Source organism: Oryzias latipes, chromosome 15, assembly GCF_002234675.1.
Source record: "Oryzias latipes chromosome 15, ASM223467v1".
Taxonomy (NCBI): Eukaryota; Metazoa; Chordata; class Actinopteri; order Beloniformes; family Adrianichthyidae; genus Oryzias; species Oryzias latipes.
Genome location: NC_019873.2, coordinates 14051179 through 14073316, shown reverse-complemented (window position 1 = coordinate 14073316; position 22138 = coordinate 14051179). Strand labels below are relative to the sequence as shown.

General features: G+C 38.0%; 1 protein-coding gene across 1 annotated transcript in view; it reads left to right on the top strand.

The window, feature by feature from the left end:
• Nucleotides 1-22138, top strand: part of LOC101172102 (attractin-like protein 1) — a gene marked incomplete in the record, with an annotated part of 241418 nt that overhangs the window by 84433 nt on the left and 134847 nt on the right. The window contains 3 exon segments of the mRNA XM_023963706.1: nucleotides 8294-8388; nucleotides 8673-8751; nucleotides 12823-12980. Of these exon segments, the coding sequence (XP_023819474.1) occupies nucleotides 8294-8388; nucleotides 8673-8751; nucleotides 12823-12980 (332 nt within the window).

Here is a 22138-nt window from a genome sequence, read left to right as displayed (position 1 = left end):
ACTTGAGACTTGATGACACTAGATGGCATTGGTGAGAAACCCTTGCTGGTAAATATGAAATGCCTCATATTATGTTGGTTTGTGCAGCCAGAGGCGCATGAAGATAAAGGGCTGTTAGTCTGTAGATACAGTTCCGTGCTCCTGATATCTCCATGACGGCGACTAAAGTGCCGTGAAATTTCACATGCATTTGACTCCATTATGCTCTGTCATTAATGTGACATTAGAGGTTAGCTCTGTTTGAGTAAGAGTGAGCACGCTCAAATGAGTCCATGTGTGAGCACATAGTGCCTCTTCACCATGCAGTCTGCAATTGCACACACACACACACACACACACACACACACACACACACCCACACACACACACACACACACCCACACACACACAATGTGTGTGAACTGATGTTAAAAAGATTCCCATTTCCTTGTGCGTTGACAACAAAGTCATAATTGTGGCAGAGATCCATAATAACGCTTAAAGTCACTGAACTAAAATACTGATAAGAACAATATTGTCTAGTGTAAATGAGAGGAGAGGTTTCAGTAGGGGGTTAGCGCCTGTAACTTTCTGAAGACATTGTCAACACCTGTTACTTTTTTACAAGTTTATTAGATGTATAAAAAAGTAAAAAGTAACAGCAAGCTTGTTGTGCTAAATACTGACTGAATCATTTTTTGCAAAGTAGCCATAACTGCAGCTTATAGCAGCTCTGTTTTTTGTGAGTTTCATTGACTAAGATAGAGTGCACGCACCATGAAACAGGGCAGGTGCTAGCCAGATACAGGTAAATCATCAAAAGTAAGCAAACAGATTACAGACGGTACGACTCCAGCTGTTCCTATGAAGCAAATCGAATGTGATGTTTCAAGCCAAGGCCTTATCAGTTCTATGGGTGGGGCCATCTATTCAACATGTTTACTAATAGTTCTTTTTAGAATGTATCTTATAAGATCTCTTAATGGCTGGATGGCTCAGTTGGCTGCATGTAGAACTAGCGCATGGGAAACCAGGATTTGTTTCCCAGGGAGGCTGATGAGCTTCATCCAATGCTGATGTTTGGGCAAAGACTTTTGGCGCTACTGCCAAACTGTGAAGCCCCAAGTCTAGGTCCTCGTGTGCCAGTCCCCAGCCTGGATAAAATACTGGGTTGTGTCAGGAAGGGCATTTGGCGTAGAACTCTCTTCCAAATCACATGTGTATTAGTGAAAGCTGATTGGCTGTGGGGACTTCTGATGGAATATACTGAGAGGTGAACGACATTTAATAACATTTCGTAAAAATTACAATGATTGAATCCTCCAGAGTCGTCAGATGTGTCTAGAGCGTCCAAATCATATGAACACTTTAAAGGGCATTTGTATCGATTTAATGATGTGCTGACTGTCAAAGTGGGCGTTTCAAACTAATGTATATACCAAGAGTAGTTTTGTTTAATGTGTTTGTTTGCATTCACACCATTTTTTTCCTGCCCATATGTCTTTCAAGACTATGACAGCACTTTCAAACAAAAGGTGTGATATCTCTCTTTACTCCAAAAGTCATCTCATCAAATAATCAATTAATTTCATGTCTCTGTCTGCTGGTACAAATTCCCCACAGTTTTTGTTATGAGGGAGACAGGAGTGGTAAATAGTTGGACAAGCTAAGATATATTAAAGAACTTTTGCAAGAGAACCTGGCTATGGTCAATGTCCGGCACCGGAAGTCCTCGATCGGAACCAGAAGTCCCACCACAACGCTCAAAAACGTTTTTTTGAGCAAACCTTTCAAAAGTTCATGTTAATCTAAATAAATAACATCTTCCCATTGGTACCAAAATACAATTAAGCTAGTAGATTAAAAACCATAAAGTAAGCATTAATAAACAACAGTGTATTTGGTTACGATGATATATTTTTACTTTGAGAGGAAGACAGGTATTAGGATTTTATACCCACAGTTCTACTTCAGCAGCATGATCAACTAGGGGATAATTACCAAAGAGGCGCCTGTATTTATCCTCTTCAATAAGTTTTTTTTTTTTTTCCTGCCAAAGATAATAAAACAAACAGCAGGAGAAGAGACTGCTACAAAATACTCTGTAGCAGGGATGTTTAGATGGAAGCCTGAGGGCTAGGGATCTCTGATTGGCCCTGAGCACAATCACCTAAAGCAATAAAATAAACATTTTAATCTGTCTAAAAAAAATGAAAAACGTGTAGTACTACTGGATAAAGTGCATGAATTCTATGGGATGGTTTTTCTGCCTTTGCAGTTTAACAAAAACAATAATTGAAGCCGTAAGTGGGGTTGTATGCTCTGCAGGTGCTACCTGCTGTATGGCTGGACTTCACTGGCTGAGAAGCTGCTCGCCCTTTCGCCAGCATTCTTTACACCTAGTCTGTTGCCACCTAGGTTTGTGTAAAATATGGTGAGTTTTTGAGTCTGTGGCGGGGGCCACATTTCCCCTTTAAAGGTGCAGGAAGGAAGAAGAATTGTGTGAACAATATGGTCATTGCAGTCCAGGACTGTTGCGGGCCAAAATGAAAAAAAACCTTTTCTGCCTGAAGCAGCACCAACATGGTCCAATTATTAAACAAGATTTTATAGTTTGTTTTAACATTCTAAAGTAAAAGTGACCCTCTTGTCAACTGAATCGTCATAAGTTATTTGACATAAGTTGTGAATATTATATTCGTAGCCAAACGTACAGGACAGGCAGAGGGCCATAAAAGTCAGGATAATAACAATATTTTCTTTGCAGTAGAGAATCAATTGTGTTGTTAAACTAAAAACAAGAGACATTAGTTGTACATAATAAGTAGAAAAGAAGAAAAGAAAAAATCGAATTTGTTATAAAAATTGATCTCAGTATCCACCTCTTGAAATCAGCTTTCTAATAATTTCTAAGGAAAAAGCAGAGGGAGCGACGCTTCGGTTCAGTTATTGCTGTCATGTCGAACCGTGAGTCAATTGATGAAAAGCAACTTTGCTGTTTAATGAGTTTGCCCCCAGTCGCGCTCGTATTTATAGGCAGGCATCACCGGGACGACAATTTAATGAACCACTGTCATATTTCATCAAAGCTCGCTACAAGGGACGTCTCATTAGGAGCGGCCACAGAGAGTCCCGGCACTTCTTTTGTTCGGACCAGCAGTCAGCTGAACTGCGAGCTAACACCAGACACTTCGCTGTCACTAGCTTTGGCTTCCCTCAGGCCTCTTAGGAAGCTCAGTCAAGCTGAATTAAAGTGTATTTACTGACAGCCTCATATAACAGCAATTAAAAGACAATTAGAGACAAACACTCAAGGAACCATAAACTGATGTCACTGAGAGATTTGAGAAAGGTTGTTTTAGGATGTCCTCGGCTCTCCTATACATACATAGATTGATTATTTCAGTAGTAAGGCAAAATACAATGGTTACTTGGACTATTTTAGAGTAGTCAAACCTTTTTTGCTTTGATTTTCATGATCATTATCAGTTTTGTTTTGGGGCATTGTGAGACATGTTTGATGTCACAGCTGGCTCATCTGAGGCTTTATTAGATTGCATGCAGTATAATCATTCCTATTTTCAATTCCATCTGGGCCAATGACATGTGCACTTTCAGGTTTAAACATGTCCATAAACATTACTCCACTTCTCCATTTCGATTTTACTATTTGATGGCAAAAGCAACTTTTGATGCCTCAAGGAGGGTTGTTTTTTTCCCCCCAAAAAACATTTACAGCTCCAAAAGAACCATGAAACCTTAAAATATTAGGAATCAAAGGTTTATCTAACTAAATTTGACTTTTTAGCCAAGAAAATGGTAAAAGCGGGTTAACATTGTCATTTTTAATGTTAATCCTGATGGACTTAATATAAAATTTTTCTTACAAAAAAACTTAATCAATGGTTTTGCCCTTTTCGTTTGTCCAATGAGAGAAAAATATATTGGCACACTAGCGTTTATTACTGTAACTTTTTAAGACCCTCTCCGATGAAAACAGTGTTTTTGGTGTTTTTAACGTGTTCTTAACATTTTTCTGATGATGGAGGACAAATACGATATATAAGAACATTCATCTTAAAATTGCATTTCTGAGTATTTCTTTATTCAAATTGATGTGAGTCAGGAGCAGATGAAACTGTGCTGTTTTAGATGTAGAAGTTACAATCAGCGATCCACAAGCTGGTATCTGGTTTAAAACTGTACGGCTGGATAGCTCCAATATTGCTCGCCATTTTTGTTGCCCCACTAATGTTAGGTTGGGGGTTTAAGGGGCTGTACGCAGGTTTTTATGATTATGGATAAAAGTGGCATAATCATAATTAAAAGACAACTGGGAACAATTATAAAATTGTTTAAAAGATGATTAGGGTGGGACTTTAAAAGTAAACTCTTGTATCTCTATATTTCTCAATTAGTCAAGCCTGACCCTCAACTCACATTTAACCTTTGACCTGCCTGTTTTATTTCTTGTTTTTCGTAGAATAGAGATGTATTGGGATTCTTTTCTTTTTTTTTCTGCTAGTGCAGACTTCTAATGCCCTCCAGTCAGCTGTGATGCTTAAATTTGTCGTTTTGTACAGCTACATCCAAAAAGTGTTCCAAATAACAAACAAGAAGAAGGTGAAACATCTGTCAGAGATTCTCTAAGACGAGTTCTTCACATGAGCTCGAGCTCGTTTTAGATTTCTGTCCGACAGGATAAGATCACGTTCCGGATATGGGTTCGTGTTGTTTCATTCCACGTCGGGGTGTGTTGTATCATCCTCGCTGAATCAGCTTTCATGTTATGGTAATAAGATCCCCCATCTGTGAACCTGAGAAACTGGCATTGACGATTTCTATTTTAGCTCTTCTGGTGATTGTTAATACGTTTAGTGATGCCTTGATGCGATTCATTGGAGAATCTGCACATGTGCGCACAGAGGTGAGATTGCTTAAGTTAGACCTCTTGTCAAAATTCTCAGATGGGATTTGTAATTAGCCGAGATGAACTTTTAAACCTAGCTCTTCATTCTAATAGCTTTGATTTCAAACACAGAGAGACTCGTGTAATTAGTTTTTTGGTTTAGATCTTACACATGCACATCTGTAAATACTTGCACAGGCAAATAATGTCAGATACAAATCCCCATTCGTATTTTTTACATATTTTCTGTCATAAAATATAGAAAAAAATCCCAAGCATTAATGTTGCTCTGTCAACTCTGGGGATAAATAAACGCAGATTCTTTGCCTGAAGGGATGTGAAAGATTTAAAAAAAAAAACATAAATAAACCTTCGATCTGATGTTATCTTCCGTTTTGGGCCAACTTACCATGAAGGCAGAACAAAACCAGTTTTGGCAAACAAAACTTGCTTTCTTCCTGGTGATGGCTTAAATGTATGCAGTTGAGAGGAAGGATATTACCAAAATTCTTTGTCAGTCATTCACCGCAGTGTGACAATGTTTTTTTTTTTTTTTTCCTGCTTGATAAACTGAAAATCTCTCCTTTCCTCTATGATGACTCCTGTCACTCTCCATTAGACAGCTCTACAATCCCTGGAACAGCATCGGTGGTTCTATCTGGGTAAACTGTAAAATTATTGTACGTCTATGTTTACAACATCTATGATTTTGGTTTCACAGCTCTGTTTCAATAGTTGGAAAGACTTGGTGTCATATAATTCCAGCCGGGCACAAACTGCAATTATTAATTTCTCCTTCAGGATCAATTTTCAAACTTTTGGGACTTTCATGAATTAAAAGGGATGCCATCCAAATGTCTATAACAGATTTGAGTCACTGATTGATCAAAGTATGACCCAGTTTAACTTTCAACGCAAGTTCAATGGCTGTGCCTTTAGCAGTATGTAGATATAGAAAACAGTTGTGTAAACTTGCTTAGCATCGCGCGAATGCAAGATTGTTGAACACGGAAGCTCGAAACGCGCATTTATGAGACTTACATAGACTTTTAAGGGGTTTTGCCTAACTATGTTGCCACAAGTCCTAGCCCTGTCCCCAGCCCAGATACAAAATAGGGTCTTATCAGGAAGGGCTATGGAGCCTATTTTATTAAAGTCTTTTTGGGTTGAATAGGGGTCAAATAGTCAAGACAGGAAAATGGTTTTATTCCCATATTGGTGGCTGTCACAGTGTTGCAGGAGCCTATGGAGCTACTGAAGGGTGAGAGTGGGGTACACCCTGGAAAACTCGTTAAGCCATTTCACAAACCAACAATCCAAGTCAGATTGGCACAGACAGGTCGGAAAAGACTCTCAAAGCATGTCAGGCACAAAGAAGACAGTTGAACTTTGAAACCAAACTGAGTTGAGTAGAGACAGTCTGACGTGGACTGCTGGTACTAAAAAAGTGAGGATTGAAGTGATTACCTTATGGCATGCAGCAGAGGAACAGCGTTGAGGGAAACAGACTTATTACAGGCTCAGGATCTAGATGACTTTTTATAAACAAAACAAAAAATAAACTCTGCACTTCACTAGCCAATCCTAAAGTGGAGTGCCTGTTTAAAAAGGACAAGTACTTTCTCACAGCAGACACTTTCAAGACACTTCTCGTTAGTCACTGCACAAGTAGTTTACAAAGTCATGTATTCAAACATTCTGAAAACCAAACACTGTTCTGAAGAATTTTTCTCCTAAAGAATGACACTTGTACACTTAAAATAGACGTTTTGTGAACAAATTGAGTATTTCGTCACTACATTCTATCAAACAATGTTTATTTTTTATCAAGTGCTGTTGTGTAAAAAGAGGCACATTTAAGTTGAAATGGAGAACAAAGTTGTTTGGCTAAAATTTGTAATAAATGTATTTATGTTCTGTAGCAGTGAAGCTGCCTTAAACAAATTTAAGGAGTCAAGTCCAAACGCTTGGTGGCAGACCTACTACTTTATTCAACTCAACAGTTGACACAGGAAATGTCGAGACATGATGCTCTCTCAGTTTCTGCATCGAAACATCAACGTAAAGATCTGACCAAAGGCAAATCAATCCCTAAAGCTTTCAATTCAGACTGAAAAATGCAATTTGGGGGGCAGTTTTCGCAATTACAAATCAACTGGAGCTTTCTAAACGAAAGAGAAACAAAAAACTAAAACCAACCAATGTGTTTTTACTTATAAAAACACATTTTAATAGTCTTTGTATTTCTGTCATTTAAATAGTTTATCTGACTTATATTTCAACTTTCAAGCACGGACAAATGAAAGTTCATTTTTTTCATTTAGTAAGGTGCGTTTTACAATTTAAGCAAAATATGCAGACAGTCAAACAATATTCTGCCTAATATTCAACTAAATATTTAGCATTAGACTATTGTCCCTCATTTGATTTTGGTGGAACGTGTCTGATGTCGTAACAAAGCTATGTTCTCAGTTTCTGTGCAACAACAAGAGTGTTGGTCCAATCTCTACATCTCAAACGGGAAATTAAAGTCAGACAAATAAGCTAAAGTTTCGGTTGTGGTGATATTTAGTCAAAAGAGATCTGACCACAATGGGGATTGGGCATGATCATTTGATTTCGGTGGAACGTGTCTGATGTCGTAAAGAGCTATCTTTTAAACACTTTCAAACAACATAGAATTCACAGTAAAGGTATGGATTCTTTTTTTTTTTTTTTTATACTTCTTGCAGCTGTCCTCATAGAAGCTTGGTTTTGGGGACAACATAATGTCTATAATTTACATAAATGATGCTCACTGTATATTCTTGGATGTAGTCAAACATACAATCATAATGGGAACGTTTTAACAAAAGCTACCCTCACCTTAGCTTTCCTCTCCTTTCCTCTGATACCTTTTCTTCCCAAATGATTGTCCCAGACTGACAAGGTGACCGAGAGATACCCGTTGAGTCCGTCCAGAGGTTAACGTTTTTGAGATTTTCTCAACGCATCAGTGTCACTGACAGAACCACAGAGAGACATGTAAAAAGAGCCACTGTCAGAACTGATTTATTCTCATGAGGAACACGATTATTTAGAATCTCACTAATGTTTTATTGATCGATCTGTATCCTTGTCTAAGAAAGTAACATTGATTTATGAAAGCACACATGCATGCAATTTCTATTGTCATACTTTCATTCTGTATGTTCTTATAGTTGTTTCTTAAAGCTAAGACTTGGACACAGAAATAAATCAAACATCAACTAATTGTTTCCCCTGTTTTTTGTTTTCCTCATAAGTCAATTTTTGTTTGAGAAAAGCTTCTTTGATGTGATCTTGACCAAGGTTTCATTGTTATCGAATTTATTCATCAAATGACCTTGTCTTTTAAAAAAATGTTTCACTTCTTCTGTTTTGTAGATAATCTACTTATCGATTACCAATTCACCTTCAGTCTGCTTCAGGAGGACGACCGCTACTACACTGCCATCAACTTCATGGCCACACCTGAACAGGTAAACCCTGGGCCACGAAACATGTTTCTTAAAACTTCAGGTTTGCTATACGGTGTTTACAATACCTCAGTTTGGCAAAAGTACTAGAAGTATTGTTTGAAAATTTTTTCTTGAATAAAAAAGAAGATGTCATCTGCAAAGAAAAAGCCAAAACAGTTCGACTCAACACTCTGATTTAGTTTCTCTCATAGATAGATGCAAGTTGCTTGGTGTTTAAATAAAAAAAAATCATTTAATTCACAAATGTGTTACCCTCCAGATTTCTTTGTTCTTTTATTTTGCAGGCCAACAAAAACCTTGACATGTCCATCAATGCCTCAAACAACTTTAATCTGAACATCACCTGGTCTCTCAGCTCAACAGGTACACCACATTCTTACTTATCCACAAACTTTAAAGAGTTCATCGGGTGTGTGTTTTTGCACAACCAAGAAGTTACGATGAAGGGGAAATGCCAGACTGTCTTCTTTTATATTAGTAACTTAAATATTTTTGTGTGGAGAAAATGTGGATGCAGAAACAAGATGGAACGTGCTATGTTAGCCTATTTCGTACCACTTGGTTATCCTGTGTCCAAATGCAAGACATTCTAGCTATGTTGCATTTGGGATCCATCTTCAGTTTAACCTTAAGCTTCTGGGAGCAATAAACTATCTTTGGAAACATAAAAAGGTGTCATAAATCAGCTGTTATCTGGTGACAAAAACCTTGACATACAGGTTTTGTTCCCAAAAATTATTTTAACACTTTCAATATGTAGAAAGTGTTTTTTATTCACCTCACATGCTCAGACAGCAATGAGTTTAACATTCAGAGGGAAAAAAAGGTTAAGTTCCCTATTAAGCTCTTAATAATGCAAAATAAATATCTGGCATGCACTAAAAAATAGATACACATGTTACCTGTTATGGGATTTGCACTGCTCTGGAATTTTTTCATCAACGATGTAATTGTATTTATCTGTACTTGTACAACCTATTGAAAAGATACAAAATAATACAGCTAAATGTTTGCAGACATACTATGGACAGATATAGTCTTTTCCAAAAATAAATGACTGTAAAAAGTATGTCGCTGAGTCTGCAGTTAAAAGTGGCTGCTTATCAACCTAACAAGTTACTGCACACAGCTGATTGACAGAAGACATGGACCCAAATGCAGAGCTGACAGCTGTTACAATGAAGAGGATTACATAAGTCTTTAAGTAGTTCAACAAAAACATGACAGGAGATGCTGGTGGTCTCATGTCAGCTGTGCCTTACAGCAAGTATAAACAGTATAGAAAAGCTGTGAAAAACAAAAAAAGACATGCAATTACATTAAGTAAGATGATCAGAGTAAAATGGTACAACAGCTGCAGAATGGCATAGACGTAGAAAATGTTCAGTAAAAGAAAAAATGTATATTGTCTGAACACAGAAAGTAGGAGTAGGCTGAAAGAAGAGCAGTCAGTGAGTCAGCTATGATACTGAAACTTCAATGTGATCAAGGTCCAATTTAATATTTAGCTAAATATATTACAATCATTCTAGACATTAACAATAAACATAAGTTTAAGGTCAAAAGGTCAGACATTTCCTGCTCTTAGGTATATTTTTTAAACTGTTACTTTTCTTCCACTTCAAAGAAATTACCTGGAAGCAATGTGGCCTGACATTTTGAACATTTCACGTGTGACAACATTGAGTAAAGCAGACCAGAGGGGACGGGTAAAGCTGCAGCTGCTTCTGTGCAACAACAAGACTGTTGGTCCAATCTCTACATATCAAACGAGAAATTAAAGTCAAACAGCAAATAAGCTCAAGTTTTGGTTGTGGTGATATTTAGTCAAGAGATCTGACCACAATGGGGGTTTGGCATGAGCTTATTTTCTTGTGTTAAAGGGGTTTAGACATGAGAGAAATAAACAGGGTTGGTTTTAAAACAGGCATGTTTTGCCATTTTCTCTGAGTATGAAACAGTAATGCAGTAAGTAAAGAGTGTATTTATAGAACTAGATAAAACTGATGTATGGAGCTGTTTTTTCCAGGGTCAAGTGGTTGCTGCAACCAATCCAGGTACTGTTCAAGGATACACCCTGAACAGGTTGTCAGTTGGTTGCAGGGCCACACTATCAGGGAGAATTATTTAACAGGTTAAATCCATTTTCCTACAAAAAAAAAAGTATCCAAACTGAAAATCTATGCCGAGACTGCATGTCTCAATATTTTTTAGAGCTTGTGCACAAAGATGATTCCAGTTATTTTGGTGTTTTAATGTGCCTTCTCAGGAAGTAAGTAAGCAGCATCAATGTTTGTCATGCCCTAAATATGATGAAAAAGAGGAACAATCTTTTGTTTGATTTTAGTGTATTAGGATGTTTTTTTTTAATTATTTTTCCCTTCCTTGCTGTTCTTGAACTGATGGCGATGCTTAAATTTCATTGCACTATGCACAATGACAATGAAGCAAATCTAATCTAATATAATCTAATCAATGATCTATTAAAAAAAAAAGATTATATCTGCAGGGATCTCCAGTTTCCTCAGAAACATACAGACATCATCTGCTTGTAGTAAAATGAATTCCAAATAAATGTATTGTCATTAATTTTGATAATCTGAGAGACTTTGAAGTGAAATGAAATTTACAATGCAGGTATGTTTTCCTCCTGTCACTGATTTACAATTTAGAGTACAACAAGGACATTTTACCTGTTCAGGAAAAGTGTTTTTTAGAGGTTAAATATTGCAGATACTTTAAAACCCAGAATTGTGTTAGCATTGTGTGTTTATCACCTGATAATAGAAGTTTAATTGTGATATAATGAAATAATTTTTGTGTCCTGATAACTGTTAAACCCCTTTGTTAATAATGTCTCGTTTTGGTGGGCGATTTTTCTCAAACTATGATGGATCATCCACCTCCCACTCACCTCTGAGGAATCTCCTCTCTTGACAGAAGACATCAGACGTTGTTTTGAATTACAGCACATGGATGTTCATGTATGATCTCCCTCCTGATTTCGATTAAGATAGAAAGGGAGGCATCAACTTAATATCCTGGGACCCGCAGCCCCTTTGGTTTGTGGGGGCTTGTGTGTGTTGTCATGATTGTAGGAAGACTATAATAAAGCGCTTAACAGCACTGATGAAGCAGGAGGTGAGAATATTTTATCCTTGGTATAAGAAGACCTCCAGCATAAAAACAAAACTGCTAATAAAGCTGTATAATATGACCCAACTAAACGATTTCAGCTAATTTACTGCATTGTTAGTGGAGCCGGTTATTTAATTAATCATGCATATTTTGGTACAAGTACCACATTTAGCATGGATGTACCTTAGGATCTCCTCTTTCAGAAAAGCACATTGAATGTTTTTATTTTATTTTTTATATATATAATTTACTTGTATGCTATTGCTGCAAATAATTATCTGAACACCTGAGAAAATAAGTGTTAATATTTGGTACAGTAGCCTTTGTTTGCGATTACACAGGTCAAATGTTTCGTGTCGTTTTTCACCAGGTTTGCACAAACTGCAGGAGGGATTTTGGCCCACGCCTCCACTCAGATCTTCTCTAGATCAGTCAGGTTTCTGGGTTGTCGCTGAAAAACGCGGAGTTTGAGCTCCCTCCTAAGATTCTCTGTTGGGTTGAGATTTGGATGCTAGGCCACTCCAGAACCTTAATATGCTTCTTACGGATACAGTCCTTGGTTCTCCTGAATGTGTGCTTCGGGTCAATTTCATGTAGGAAGACCCAGCCACAACCCATCTTCGATGCTCTCAGGAAACGAGGTTATTCCCCAAAATTTCACAACACATGAACCCGGTTATCCTCTCCATAATACAGTGCAGTCGTCCAGTCCCATGTGCAGTAAAAACAACCCCATAGCATGATGCTACCACTCCCATGCTTCATAGTAGGTATAGTGTTCTTAGAATGGTACTCATCATTCTTCTTTCTTCAAACACCGCAAGTGAATTCTGACCAAAATGTTCTACTGTGGTCTCAACTAACCACATTGACTTTCTCTCATGACTGGATCATCCAAATAATCACTGGCAAAATTGAGAAGGCCCTGGGCAGGATTTGGTTTAAGCACGGGAACCTTCTGCGCTATTCATGATTTTAAACCAGGATGTCCTAGTGTATTACCAACAGTAACCTTAGGAGGTGGACTATTTAGAGGCAGACTAACAGGTCTTTGAGGGTCAGAATTCTAGCTGATAAGACAGGGGTTCAAATACGTATTAGCAGGAATAGCAAACACATAAATATTTAAAGAAATTACGCATTGTGGTTTTAAGATTTTCTTTTTTTTTGGCGCCAGTCATTATGTTGTATATATTAAGCCTGTCATTATTTTTGCGGGCTCCTTTAATGTTTTGACATGATTAACTCCTGCTGATTTTTCCAGCTTAGAACATTCAACATTTCTGTCGGTTTCAGCTGGCACAATCTCTGGTGAAGAAATGCCCATTATAGTGAGGACCAACATCAAGGAGCACAAAGACAGTTTTTCATGCGAGAAGTTCAACTTCAAGCTTCACCACAACATCACCTTCTTCGTGTACGTGTCCAACTTCAGCTGGCCGATCAAGATCCAGGTAAGAGGGACTTCTATGTCATGAGACGGCATCCTTAGTAATCACTTTTTGCCCTTATTCTAACTCAACTAGTTATGACGTGTCAGGTATAAAATACTTAAATGTACTTTTTTCTAAGTTTTTTTTTTGGTCTAAACTATACCTTTTTACTTATACTTAAATGCCGAATGTTAAAATTGAATAAAAAAGTATTGTTTCCTGTTGTGAAACATGAAAGTTAAGTCGTAAGTTGGCTGTAAACGGAAAACCAAATTACCATCACACTATTGCCTTACTAAAATATTTTTTGCATTCCACACCAGTGTGAAATGGTGACATTGCTTTTGTATTTACTGTATTTATTTAGCAGTTTTCTCCTTTATAAAACTAGTTTTAAAAAAAAACCTTAGGACATTAAGCTGTAACCATTTTTTCCTCATATTTTGTCCCTTAAAAATAATAGCTTTAAAGTCCCACTTAAGTCATCTTTTTGAGTTATTTTAAATCAGTGGTCTTTTAATTATGATTGTTTTTAGCCAAAAACCCAAAAAAGGTGTAGTTTTCTTGGAGATGGTTTCTGCAGAGCGGCAGTAGTTCCTTAGAAACTCTGAGTTGTAGGTGGAACTGGTGCGGAGTAAACCCACACAGTCTCGCACTATCTTAAAGTCCCTCTCTCCCCCAACATAACATTACCAAAGCAACAAAAATGGGGAGGAATATTGGAGCTGTATTGGATCAGTTTTAAGCCAGAGGCCAGCTTAGACGAGTAAAATTAAGACGTACATGGATCTATTTGTCTGGAAGTGGATGTATCAGAATGGATTGGAGCAGGGAGCTTGTGGCTCGCTGTATAGGCTTCTGTGTCACACGTACAAGCTTTTTCCTGCAGTACTTTTCGTCTTCTCCTGATTCACAGCATTTTGAATAAAGAAAAACACTCCAATACTCAATTTTAAGCTTAATAATATTTAAATATGTCCATCATGAGAAAAATGCCACAAAAACATGTATAAAACATACAAATAGAAGAAAATCCCTTTAAAGTAGTGACACTTGATAGTTCAAACTTTTAGGATGCTCATCTCACCTTTCCCGAATTTGGAATGGCGTTGGACACGTCATTCCTGCAAGACTGCAAAAATGTTTGAGTGATATATAAAACATGAGCATGGTCTTTACATCATTAGGTATGAGTCTGTATGAAAAAATCCATGAAAAGATGCTTAAATGTAGCAGGCAGACATCTTTGGAACCTTTTGACTGTGAATTTGTCACAGTTTTTGCGTCACTTCCTACTCTGCAGTGTCATCCACAAACCAACATCGCACGTCAGCTGTCAATGCCACATTTCGGATTTTCTGCGTCGTGCTGAAAGTGACACATATGAGCTAATGTTACAGAAAAGCTACACAACGCCTCCAGTTTGAACCACAAACAGATCATAAAACAGAACATTTGTGCAGCTTTTAGCCCACAGATGTCATCTTTTGAAATAATTGTGCATGTGATTTTAATGCTATGATGCCTTCTGTTTATTTTTTCTAAAATTTAGATTAATTTTTTTATAAGAACGGCTTATAAATGAGAAGTATAATACCCAATCCCCAGAGTCTTATCTCTTTCCTAAGGTGTTTGAATACAAAAATCACTTGCTATCATCTACATCATCATCATCTGCAGTTTTCAGGAACTGTTTCCCTGCAGAATAAGCAGCTCTGGTATAAACTATTCTGAGAAGTGTTTGGCAAATCTGCTATCACATTTAATGATCTGTGAGTTTTTCAGTGTCTCTCTATCAATTACGCAGTGCCGGATTAAATCTCAAAGTGGCAGACACCCACACTAAATATTCACATTTCAGCCTTATGATCCATTAAATGGAAGTAGACTCTTAGCGGCGATATTTCAGGATGACTGTCGCAGCTTTTATGCTGTGTGCTGATGGATGGAGTTGAGAAGTGTCAAAATGAAGGAAATAACCGCGGAGTGCAGTCAGGCAGACTCGCTACGTTAAACAGTCAAAAATCTCCACAACATGGAAACTGGCTGACTGACAGGCCGAACTGAAGAGCCATGTGGTCTAGAGGCAAAAACAAAACAAACAAATATATATGCATAAAGCTGAGGATGGTTGGTTTAGCGAATGGTTGACATTTCTTTTCATGAAGAACTCAGATGATAATATTTGGACTATATTTAGTGGATGTGGTACCTATTAGTTGGTGGAAATATAATTACAAATTTAATTCTAATCATCATATCCTCTTTTATAAAATTTTAGTGAGAGTCCTGCGCCTCATATCAGGTCATTTGTCCATCGATCGCTCCTCTCATATGCGTTTCCCATTAACGCTGCATTATCAGAGCTCCATATATCTGCTGGTTGAAAGGTGATCTGATAATTACCACACTGACGCCAATCTCACCCCCATGTTAGACAAGCTAGCGTGTAACACGAGAAGGACTTGACGTCCGGCCCTGTGACCTTTGTGGCTTTTGACACCAGTGCAGGAGAAATCAGTCTGAGAGACGGTTATGACCCTTTCCAATAGATCCTACAGAAAAGACACCAAAGAGCCAAACAAGGCAAAGGAGCAAATCTTGATTCTCATTCAGTAGTAGAAGGACATATAAAATTAATTTATCATTGCTGGATTCAATATGAAGTGGCTTCTGTGAACTTTATGAACTTGTATTTTGTTTCAGAAAAAGAAAAAATAATATTTCAAGAGCCTATTTTTTATTTTGGCTCTAAAATTCATTAATTAACCTAAATATGATGAAGCCAGCACGTTACTAACTTACTAAAAGGTACAGCTCCATAATATTCACACAAAAAACCTTGTTTTGTTAGGTCCTCAAATGTTACAGTGGAGACCCAATGCTAATGATAAAATGTCAACTCAGAAACAGTTCAGATACAGGTGTATGCAGGAAATTGTTCTTAAAAAGGGTAAGATAGAAAAACTGTCCAGGTAGGGAACCCCAGCACTCTGGGGTTCAGTGAGAGATGGTCAGGTGTGCCACGAGAAATGATTAATTTTCTTTTTTTTTTTTTTTTTTTTTCTAACTTGTCCTGTCCAACAGCTGGGCAGACAGATGAGTGCTGAGGGCCTCTTGTGTTGGACATATTTTACTTTAACAAGAGGGGTTATTAATCTTCAGACAATACCAAAGGTATGACTGAATAAACCCCTTTTGTAATTGAGGCCAAACTTTATTAATTTCAATCATGTTTGAAAATCTTTGGTGTTGGACTGGACGGAAAAGGAAAGAGGGGAAGAAGAGAGAGGGACGTTAAAGAGAAGGGGGGGTAGGAGGGTGATAATAGGAGGGGAAGGGGGATAAGACCATGAAGCAGCATAAAGCAACAAGTTTACTGGTTGTTAATCATTATGGTAAGGTTCAAATGTAGTACAAAAAGGGCAGAGCCTGTCCACACACACACTCAAATGTTATAAACACACCTGCTATCTGCAAAAATGTCCACATGTCAACATGTACACAATACATAGTGTTCACACACGCATACTTATGCCTTAAAACCAACTAGTGTGAAATATTTCAGTCATTCAGTCATGCAAACTGTTAGTGCAAAGGTGAGCTAACACCTGTGCTCAGGTGAGTGTTTATGTTCTTCTAAAATGGATGGTGGAACGTGAAAAGAAGGAGGGAGAGTGCCCAGCCATCCCCACCCCAAGACCCTCTCCGCAGCAGCAGCGGCAGCCGGAATCCCCCCAACGCCACACGGGAACCGGCAGGGAACAACTGCCCCCCGGGCGACCAAGCCCGCCACCCAGGCCAGGGCCAGCAGGACCGCCGCGAGGCCCCCAGAGCCAGAGAGCAGGAAAGGCACGGAGGGAAAGAGAGCGCCGCCCCAGCCCAACCAGGAGAGCAGCCCCCCCGCCGCGCCGGGAGAGCCCAACGCAGGGCCCCACAGGAGAAGGGCGCCCACAGCCCCAGACGAGCACCCCACCACCACCCAGGAGTTCCGGGCATCCCCCCGCCCCAACCCCAGGTACGAGCCAGGACCCCCCAAGGGAGACCCGCTCCGCACTCCAGGCAGCCATCCGCCCGGCCCACGGTTGGTCCAGGGAGGAGCAAGGCAGGGGCCCGCCGCCCCCGCCCAGGAAGGGGGAACCCCGGGGAAAAAAAGAGGGCCCACAAGGGGTGTTGTAAATATGGCCCGACCAGGCTCGGCCACAGTTGGAAATTTGGCGGGGCCCAGCGCTCAGGAGCAAGGACCAGAACCCACCCCCCAGGGACACGAACACCCCCGGCTCAGATGTAATGTGAACCCCCCCACCGCGCGGAGAGAGCACCGCCGGGCCCAGGAAGCCGGGACCCCGGGGACACGGCCGCCGTTGCAACGGGGCCCGTACCCCCCACCAGGGAAGAGGTAGGGGACAGATGGTCCTAGGTCCCACCTTCCTTGCAAAAATGATTCATTTTCACTGATCTAAAAACAATTATTATCACCAGAATATCAGCTGTGTTCATTAAAAAAGGGCCAGGTTTCACACTGAATAGTTTGCCGACAGGTTTATGAAGCTCTTCAAAATAAATACACCGATCTCTCAGCATCTTCTGTGTCTTTCATAAAAAAAAGTTTGACATTAGCTCCTCCCACATGCGTCAGGAGCGTCAGGTTTCTAATCACACTTTTGGACAAACGTCGAGCAGCGACTTTGAAACGGGTTAAAAGAAACGCGGAGGTCATGAATTTGACATGCAAATCGCGTTCACTGTGAACTGACAAATGAAGCGCGCGGCGGGAGGAAAGTGAATGGAGAAGGGGGGCAATCTGTCGCACACGTCTGTGCAGAACCAGAGCTACTGATACGTACAAATTACAGATCATCGTCGCACCCCTAGTAGCTTCCTGTGGGACTAGGTGAAAGACCGTATAAAAACTGAATAAAATAATGAAGCTCAGCAATGTTTGTCAGTCCTGTATCAACACCACTGCTTTTTACTACCACTCCCATGATACTTTAATTTAATGTGATGGTGTCTCTTACTTGTCAGGCGTTGTGTCATGAAGCAAAAAAAAGAAAATGCAAATATCTGTTGAAAAGATTTGCATGTATTCTTGATAAAATCAGGAAAACAGTTTATTTCTCCTTCAGGTTTGTTTTGGAGAACAAAGGATTTAAATTCAGAGAAAGAAGAGATTCCAGTGTTTGGTCCAAGTCATCTTTATTAAAGAAACAGTAATAATAATGTCTGTTTGAAGGACAGATTCAATTTCAGACTTCATTCAGTTTTGAAAAATTGGAGGTTAAGTCAAAATGACGGTAATAACAAAACAAAAGAAACAGCATGGTGAAGTGGCCAACAGACAAATGTAAACAATTGAATCACTTAAAAATAAATAAAACATTTTTTTTAAATTACATTTTTTATTTAGACAAAAGGAAAAAAAATCAGCATGTTTATATTTTGCATAGTTCCAATTAAACGTATAAATATGAATATGATATTTCTTTTGTCTAAAATGTTTAAACATGTTATGATTATATACACTACAGACCAAAAGTTCGGACACACCTTCTCATTCAAATGAATGGGAAGGTGTGTCCAAACTTTTTGAAATTACAGTTGTTCTTGTACAAACATAAATAACATATTTAAAAATAAATTACCGTTAAGAAAGAATGTCTTTGTTTTTTGTGAAGTTACATGAAATTGCATTTTATTACACTGGGGGAAAAAAGGCAAATTTTCCACTAATTTTAATTGTTATCATTTTGCAACCTTTAGGAAAAACAGCTGCAACTTTACATTTGTTGGGCCTCTAATATTGCATACAATGCAAGTGAGATGGGGCTGTAGATCAATACAGACTAAAGAGTTTGTCTCTTTTTTTTTTTTTTTTTTGGTTGCTGGTGTGCCAGAGCATTTTTGGTTGGTTGAAAAATACGGTCCTAGAGAACCCTGTAACTCAAAATTTAGAGTGGACTGCAGTAGCAGGTGAGAACTGATCAGTACCTATGAAGCTGGTTTTTGAAACTCACGGCTTACCCTACTGCTCACTCCTTACCTGGTTTTATCCAATTGCACCCATTTGATGCAACTGGTGCACGCTCTATTTAAGCTCTGACGCTTCTCCTCTCATGTTTTGCTTTCTTCTCATGCCTCAGGTTGTGACCAGTTTCTTTTACCCTTCACTTCACAGTGCACTATATAGTGTTTGCCATTTTCCAATTCCAAAATCCAGTGCCCTAGAGATTTCACAGAAGTTTGCGAAAAACCAGTGTGCATCAATGCTCTTTAGATTGGTGAATATAGACCACAGTGCGTTGCGTTTGAACATTTTTTTGTAAAAAAAAGTTTTAATCATTAGAGCTAATAATCTGAACTGAGTCTGGACTACATTAAGATAAAGTTACGGTAGTTTAGAATTCCCAATACAACAAGAACTGGGCATGATTAATTTAATCAAATTTAAGATCATATGAAAAAGTTCAGCCAGGTTGCTTTTCAAGTTTCAGGTTGATCTTAGTTTTGTCGAGCATCAATCAGAACAAGTTACCATGACAACAGAGCTAAACCTCCAGATCCTCACATGATTTAAATGTAGAAGAATCTATTTCACTAAAGTGTCAGACCACAGACATTCATGAGAGCTCTTTATAGGGGAGAGTTGACGTCAAAGTTTCCTACTCACAAATCTTACTCATTACATCTTTTAAACGCGTGTGTGAGGCCGTTAAGCAGCTGCGTTGAAACCAACTGTGACTTTAGTATTAGTGGCTGTGAAACATGAGACTCTATGCTGACCTCACAGGAACTGAAGGGATTGACAGACTGTGGCTCTTTTGGGACAAAGTGTCATCGGGCCACACACATTTTTCACTAACATTTATTTATCAGAATCTTTGACTCTGCAATGGCCATCTCTTGGAATATGTTTTATTTAATATTTTGATATTTTAAATGAAAAATAAATGAACTTTAAGTCTTTAAAAAAATGTTTTACAGTCATTTTATTAGACACACAAATAATAATAATTGATATTTCATTCATCCCACAATGGGAAAATTCTTCTCTGCATTTTGACCCATCCCCTGGGGGAACCGGTGAGCTGCAGACTAGCCGCGCTCGGGGGGTGACAGCTGGCTGGGGAGAGCAGGGATGGATCCGCCAACCCTTCGGTTGTTGGACGACCTGCTCTACTGCCTGAGCTAAGCTGCCACCCTAAAATTTGGAGGAATATGGATAATAGTTATTTTCAAGATCAATTTCAAGATCTTAAAAAAAACTCGTGAAAGTCCCAGTGACTAAAGTAACACATGTGGCAAGTTTTGGCAGAGGAACTTGTCAAAAAACTACTAATTAAATCACAGATGGAAAGTTGCTTCATTTTTTTCCAGATGATTTGGAAGCTCATTCAGACAATAGTTAAGTGAAGGAGGTAGTAAATGGCAATTTAAAATATGGGGAAGTTTCAAAATTGTGAGAGACAGAGAGACAGATAATGAAATCTTTTTTACACTAGCACTTTAAGACAGTAATTTTATTTTTCAGAGTGTTCATAAGTAAATAAGTATTCAAATATTTAACTAGACTGAGGGTCTGACAATACCTATCGAAATGTAGGCCTTTATACTATTTTTTTAGAAATAGAAACAGGTGAGTTACTTGAAAAACCAAAGCCTTGTGCATTTTGTTCATGGGGGAGCAGAAGCTGAAATGACAAAGTTGACACTTTTAAAGACTCAATCCAATGAAAATTGTGTTTTTGGTGTTTTAAGCATGTTCTAGTGTAATTTTTCTGATTACGGAGGAAATATATATATATGTATCTATCTATCTATCTATCTATCTATCTATATGTATCTATATATATATATATATATATATATATATATATATAGATAGATATAGATATATATATATATATATATATATATAGATATATATATATATATATATATAGATATATATAGATATAGATATAGATATATATATATATATATATATATATAGATATAGAGATATAGATATAGATATAGATATAGATATATATAAATGCATGTATTAAATATATGTAAAATTGCATTTCTGAGTATTTCTTTTTCAAATTGTTGCAAATCAGGTACAGATGAAAAACATGCTGCTTGAAAATGTTTATAGCTTTTATGTAGATGTAACAGTAGGTAGGTCACAAGCTTCCTGCTCCGTTCTACTCTAATTCATCTACTTGTAGAAGACTAAGTCCATCTTAGTCTTTGTCTTCCTTGACTGAGCTGGCATCTGCCTCCAAATGTACCACTGAATATCTGAATAGCAAAAAAACTAAGGTCTAGAAAATAACACAGGTTTTTAGATTTTTAATAAAAAGTAATTCCATACTAAATAATAATAATCATAATTAAAAGACCACTACAAAAACTTTTAAAAAAGAGAAAATGATGGGAATAGGACGTTAGGTACGTTGAAAAGTTCTGTCATGAAAATCAAACTCATATTTGTATGGTCTGTCTTACAGATTGGACAGATTTGTTACAAAGTCTTATGGAAAATTTTATTTTTAAGGTTTATCTATCCTGTTTTATTTAATATTGCAAATTTCACGTTTCATTTATATTTTCCAATACATATGACTGTTTATTCAGGCTTTGCAAAGACTTTTAAATTGAGTTGTATTATATTAAAAACGCTTGAACATAAGCTCAAATAAAACAGGTCAGCTACCAACTTAAAACCCTCATTAGTTTTGCTCAAACATCACGCAGTAACTTTGAAAACAGAATTGTGTTGTATTTATCTGCATTTTTTACATATTTTCAAATCTGCGATTTTTTTTCTCAACATCCAATAAAACCAAACCAGGTTGTACATGAAGCATTTTTGCCAAAACACCTTTGCAACATCCCATATATTAAAGAGGTTTAATATTTTAAGAGTGTTCAGATTTGACTATAAACCACTGTTGAATGTGCTGCATTAAAACCACTGACAGAAAACAAATGTGCCGCAGCCTCTGAGCGGCAGAGAGTAATGGTACCATTTAGTACCATTAAGAGATACTGGATTTGCTGCTGAGTTATAGCAGAAGCAAACCCTTCATGGATGCCTTTTAAAACTCCATCATGCTGGAGTTTTTTTTTCACTCATCCACTTCACAGCAACGTTCAGATGAGATGTGACATTCAATGTAAAACGCTCCACC